Source organism: Toxorhynchites rutilus, chromosome 3, assembly GCF_029784135.1.
Source record: "Toxorhynchites rutilus septentrionalis strain SRP chromosome 3, ASM2978413v1, whole genome shotgun sequence".
Taxonomy (NCBI): domain Eukaryota; kingdom Metazoa; phylum Arthropoda; class Insecta; order Diptera; family Culicidae; genus Toxorhynchites; species Toxorhynchites rutilus.
In genome coordinates, this window is record NC_073746.1 from 129,051,288 (window position 1) to 129,057,103 (window position 5,816).

The 5,816-nt window shown below is 36.3% G+C and overlaps 1 protein-coding gene across 9 annotated transcripts; it reads right to left on the bottom strand.

Moving 5' to 3' along the window:
- Positions 1–253: 253 nt before the first annotated feature.
- LOC129778747 (glyoxylate reductase/hydroxypyruvate reductase-like) lies at positions 254–2,336 on the bottom strand. Of its 9 annotated transcripts, none has more exons than XM_055785837.1 (5): positions 2,214–2,336; positions 1,858–1,979; positions 1,360–1,452; positions 525–1,297; positions 254–456 (listed from the first exon to the last, which is right to left on the bottom strand). In XM_055785837.1, the coding sequence occupies exons 2-5, from the start codon at positions 1,893–1,895 to the stop codon at positions 335–337; spliced, it is 1,026 nt and encodes a 341-aa protein (XP_055641812.1). In that variant the 5' UTR covers positions 1,896–1,979; positions 2,214–2,336; the 3' UTR covers positions 254–334. The 9 variants fall into 9 exon arrangements, with proteins under 9 accessions (XP_055641812.1, XP_055641813.1, XP_055641814.1 ...); XM_055785838.1 differs by having other exon boundaries at positions 1,858–1,937; positions 2,214–2,334; XM_055785839.1 differs by having other exon boundaries at positions 1,858–1,937; positions 2,265–2,333.
- Between the last annotated feature and the right edge of the window lie 3,480 nt (positions 2,337–5,816).

Sequence of the window (5,816 nt, forward strand, 5' to 3'; positions counted from 1 at the left end):
ACAATTCAAAAAGGCAATGCGTTATGAATTATTTTTTTGCAAACCAATGTTTATGGGCTTTTAAGTTTTTGCATGATAAACAATTTCCGATCAGTGCTCGCTTTTTCAGAAATAACCCAAGAGATGGATTGATATAGCACGATCATAATATCCTTAGGCGAGGTGAGGTATATGAAAACTTATACGTTTTACGATGTTTCTATAACTAATCAGCATTAATATTATGTTTTGATAACGATAAAACACGGCTCAGTTGGATGAAATTCAATCATTTCTTTTTATCATATGTCACGAAGTTTCAAATACGTGTATTAGTTATTCATTAGTTCGAAAATCAATATGGGTAAGGTGCGAACATGGGTGACCCATCAATCCCAGCCAATACATTCAAGGCAGCCAATACAGCCATATCATCGCGAGTTCGCCTTGTAGCAGATCCCAAATGGGAGACGATAACTGAAATACAATTCGGGAATCGTATCTATGAGCGCAGAGCAAAGAGTGAATATAGTACGCATTATTACCTGAATTGGGAAGCTTCAATAGTTCACTGTCCGCTGGAAGTGGTTCCGGAGTCATTACGTCAAGTCCTGCGGCAAAAATTGTACCATCCTTTAGGGCAGCCACTAACGCTTCCTGATCTACAATCTCTCCTCGGGCAACATTAATGAGGACCGCAGTCCGCTTCATCTCCCTTAGTGTGGTCGCGTTTATCATATGACGAGTGCTGTTGTTCAATGGAACAGATAGAAATACATAGTCACTTCCCTTTAAGAGCTCTGTTTGAGGTACAAATTTTGCTCCAAGTTTATCTCCTTCAGGCTTGGGTTTGCGACCGCTGTATAATATCCTCCTTACATCAAAACCCTTCAATCGTTTAGCAATAGTCTGACCGATCTGACCGAGTCCAATTATTCCAATAGTTTTTGCTTTGATATCCTGTCCCAGCATCCATTGCGGACCACCGGCCCATTCTGAATTTTCAATTTTCAGTCTCCCCTCGTGGAAACGTCTACCGGCGGCGATCATCAAGCCAATTGCTTCGTCAGCTACGGCATCACTTAATACTGAAGGTGTATATCCAAGTGGGAAATTTCGTCGTTTAAACTCGGCAATATCCACATAATCCATACCCGCTGACATAGTCGAGATTGATTTTAGTGTAGGCATCCCGAGGTCTAGAACCTCACCATTCAGTGCGTAATGGCCAACCCACAGGATTCCGTCTACGCCAGGGATGAGCTTCAGGATTTCATCTCTAGTTGCGGGGACACTTTCCGGGAATATTAAGTCGCACCTAGATAGATTGGAGAGATGAATATCATGATAGATGTTGGCTATTGTAATAACCATTCTCACTTCTCTCTCAAGATTTTCAAACCTTCCTCAGGAGTTTCCTTATTTGTGACAAGAATTTTGCGACGCCAGTCTGTGTCGGATGCCATAATGAGGCTGGAAATAACAAAATGATATTAGAAAACTCACAATCAATGTTCAATGATCGAACAATTGTTCTGAAGACAGTTGATTAATGCTTCGAGTGTTTTATATTAATAAATGATATTCTATATTTGAGTATGGGATTTTTAACAACAGATAAAACAATTAAATTATCTATAAATCTGTAAATTATTGTTAGTATTCCAGGAAAATGATTGATTTGTCGGTTTTCGGCTAATTCAAATCGGTATGATTCACGTCATATCATACAATTTATGAAAATTTCCAAGTGATTTCGCTTAGAGTCTTTAAAAAATTCTAATACTGTAAAAACTGATCAATTATCCTCATATTCAATGATTTTTTTTTGCTAAAATAGGGTATTTTTTTATTTCAATGTTGATAAGTGATAATTACCTGATTTCGAATAATATTAATAAAGGTATCAGCTTCATTTGTGTAGAACTGTTGGTGACCTTTTGTCCTTCTTGTTATTTCTATTGGGAAAGGTGTGTATGAAATTAGAGGAGCCTATTAGCCTAGATCGTAATTAAAAACTAGTTTAATAATCCATCATCGCAGTTCATTTTGGCAATTCCAGAAATTCACATGATTAAACAGCCCTGCAATGTCCTTTTGCATTATTGTCGTTATTAATTGGAAGTATATTACTTCTATTTCGAGATAATTTACAACATACTTTAGAAAAGCATGAATATCTAAATAGCAGCAAAAGATTTTCCAGGAAAGCTAAAAAAGATGATGTTGGTCACCCAAAGTCAATATTCTATGGTAGTGATGATTTATATATTTGATCACTTCACTGTTCTTAACACCACCGGAGACGATCGAGAAACACTTGTGTACAGCGTGCGAAAAAATTTCAAACTGGAATATTATCATCTTGTGTCGCGCTTATTTGCACATGCTGTGCGAAGTATGTGTACAAGTATATGCTTCAGTTGAACCGGACAGGTATGATCTACTCTAACTGCTCTCGCGTTGTTGGACTTATTCTTGTGTTGGTATTACCATATGACTAGATTAAAGTTATAATACGTTCTCAAATCATCAGGAAACTATTAAACTAAGCATCGATCGACACAATTTCACCAATGTATGCCTAAACTCTCTTATCAATTTAGTGAGTTTGATTCATACCGTAAAGCTTGCTTACGATCGTTTTTTTTTTCGTGAAAATTAGCCCAATGATCGGACTGAAAATATATACAAGTAGAACTGTTCTTGACTTAAAATAAAAATTTTGCGCCATCTGAGTGTACAACACATGAAACGCCAACCATAAATTACAAGTAATGGAAAAAAAGAAATCATAAACAACTTCAACTCTTCATGTCCACGCAGTGTAATCGCATTACTCATATTCGTATTGATATTTCCATCTACAGTATAACATAAATAGATAGTCCCGGCAAGATTATGCAAATCAATCAAATTAACATATCAGATAACCGCAGAGCAAAAATATTGAGCTCCACAGTTTCAGTTTTGCGCCTGTTTTTATAGCATACAAAGTTATTATAGGACACAAAGCTGCAGAAGCTTCACGTCAAGTATTAATGTTCGTTGTCAATGCGTTACATTTTGCGTGTTCGCCGTTCAGACTTCTACCTTCAAGCAGTAGGTGTGTTCAAACCGCTTAAGCCGCAATTCCATCTACTCGACTTGATACATGCTACGAGTAAATGGTTGTTGCTTATTTTTTATATAATTCTTTTATTTTTACAGGCTCAGTTACATAAGTTTTAAAGAGCCGAATTCTTAACTTTGGATGCAAATTAAACAATGAAATTAAACAAAATATCTATTTACCTCTACTAGCATATGTGAACAGTCGTTCAAATTGGCGATTTGTCGAAGATATCAGGTCGAATAAAATAAATTTCAAGGGAAATTCCTTAAATACGCTGCACGAAAAATTACATCCGAATGGTTCCCAAGAGAACAATTTTTGTTTTTGTTTATAATTTTCATCATTTGAATAGGGTGGTCAAGAAGTATTAATTGGTTTTTAGTTATATTATTGAAATTTAAGCACTGGTTCATTTTAGCACCCCTGTTCATTATACCTGACTCTCTCCTATCATATCCATTGTTCTTGACCATTACTTGTAGCATGTATCAAATCGAATAGTTGGAATTCCGCCTTTACTCTTGCAATCGGTGACAAACCCGCTTGGAATTTGGTGCAAAGACGATATCAGAAAAATCCAAGTAAAGATATTGGTTTTGAATTATTGAAAATTTTTCTAAGGGGTGGAACGATCAAAATTTGGTTAATTTACGTTTAACGTATTTCTTTTTAGTGTGCTTTTAGAAAAAACCTGACCAATGCGTATGTGTGTTCGTGTGTAGAATGCTTCTTCTTTATCGAATCTGACTTCTCAGCTCTTAAAATGGCGACTAAGCAAGAGGAGCAACGTTTGATTTTTTTTTTCCTGCAGCGACTTCATCGCATCAGAACGTCAGTTCGCTATGAACTGTTTTTCGCTTCCACTTTCCGCGTTTTCTCCAAGTTCCACTTGACGATGGCCCACTATTTCTCTATAGGCTCTCAAGTGTCGGGATGCGGCTAAGGGTATGTCTATTACTGGACATGCCAGAATTCATTACGTTAGTCACCTTGATTCATTCAAGATTTCGCTCCATTTAGCAGTTTCCAAATATGTCTTTTTCGCTTTCTCTCTTTCCACGTTTTGTCGCTAAAAATAAATGGTTGGAGTTTGCTTACTTTTCGTTCCGTAAGAATTAATCGACCAAAAATTTTCTAATAAGTATCGTTTGAAAATGTGATGAAATTTTGATAACTCCGCCTGCGAATGACGGATCTCTATAGTAGCATGTCCGAAAAAGAACCTGAAACTATTGAGAGCCAGAGCAGAGGCTCCAAGAGTGGTTTTGACTCGTCCGAGGCTCATACCATAACGGCATCTTTACTGATTCAGAATCTCTCGGATTCTCTTTCATAAGGAATTTTAGATAGTGGTAAGTTCATAATACAACATCAATATCTGATCAATTACATATCACTACGAATATGATGATGAGAGTACGGTCAAAAACAATCGTATCAAGCTGCAAGGGTGCTACATGAAGCGCCCTCACAAATCGAAGAGAACACTCTGTGGTATGCTTTTCAACATTACAGCATGATTAATCTTAACATCTTCTGAACAGAGTAATGAAATGATGTGATTGCCATGTTACGAACCTCGTGAACCAAAAAATTAACAAATTGAAGGGGGTTGATATGAAACTGTTATTGAATTAATTAATTGTTAATGAATCAAAATTAATCGGAAATGCTAGAAAATTGCTATGCTCTACAATTTTCCACGACCTCGTTTAATAGAGGTAGATTGTACAACCTTGTTAAATTTATCCACTTTATACAATTTTCAAGTTCCTGTTATTAATTAGTGCCAACGAAATGATGCGTGTTGAATATATTTTATTTTTCGTACAATCGAAATTAATTTTAAAATCTTCACACTCAGCACAATAAATTTATGTCTCCTATAAAAAAATTGAAACCAATATCTTTTACGATGAAAATCCATGCAGTTTGAAGAAAAGTCTGATTTCTCGTCTAGGAAAATTTTCCACAGAGGAAGAACTATAGAATACGCTTTTGGTCAGACACGTTTTAATTAGCCCCTTCAAGCTTCACTGGCCTCTTCGGAGTGACACTGACTTCTTCAGAGACTCGGCTTCGAATGTCTGATTATGAAAATATGCTAACACATTCAATATCACGGGGTGTTGGCCCTCTTCCTTCCGATGAATCGTCATCGCTCGGTGTCAAGTTCAATATGCGTTCTGTGTATATGTGTTGTATATGAACGAAACATTTTTGCTCAGCAAATTTATGCGTGTACGCTTGGCAATATCTGCGTGCTTTGACGCGTCGATTATGATGGCATAATGAGGAAAAGCGACGCGAGTTCAATCGGAACGATAATCATAACCTATGTTTGATTTTACCTTTAACATATTTGCTCTCTAGTGATAACGAAATAAGATCGATTCATCCATACAACTGCTCTGCTCTGCAAGAAACATCGGGCTGCTGTTCTATTAATAACTCAACAATGATATGTGGTCTAACTGGATAATGGAAGAACAGAAGGAATACTCTTACGCCTAAATGGCTACTCTGCAAATGTACCATATGCAATGGTATAGAAGGGAATACTCTTACGCCGAAAAATTACAACTGTGTAATGTGCTAATTACAGATATTATAAACATGTGACATGTACACGATTCAAATTCGGCTCTGTTACAGCTAAATGCTAATGAACCTAAAATAAACAAATGAGATATAAAAATTTGTTCTGAAAATTATAATTTTT

Bases quoted from the DNA above. Each gene is read 5' to 3' on its own strand.
- LOC129778747 (XM_055785837.1), bottom strand. From the start codon at position 1,895: ATGAAGCTGATACCTTTATTAATATTATTCGAAATCAG. The intron at 1,453-1,857 runs GTAATTATCACT...TGTTATTTCCAG, and splicing joins TTAATATTATTCGAAATCAG to CCTCATTATGGCATCCGACA. The intron at 457-524 runs GTAATAATGCGT...ATTGTATTTCAG, and splicing joins ATTGAAGCTTCCCAATTCAG to TTATCGTCTCCCATTTGGGA.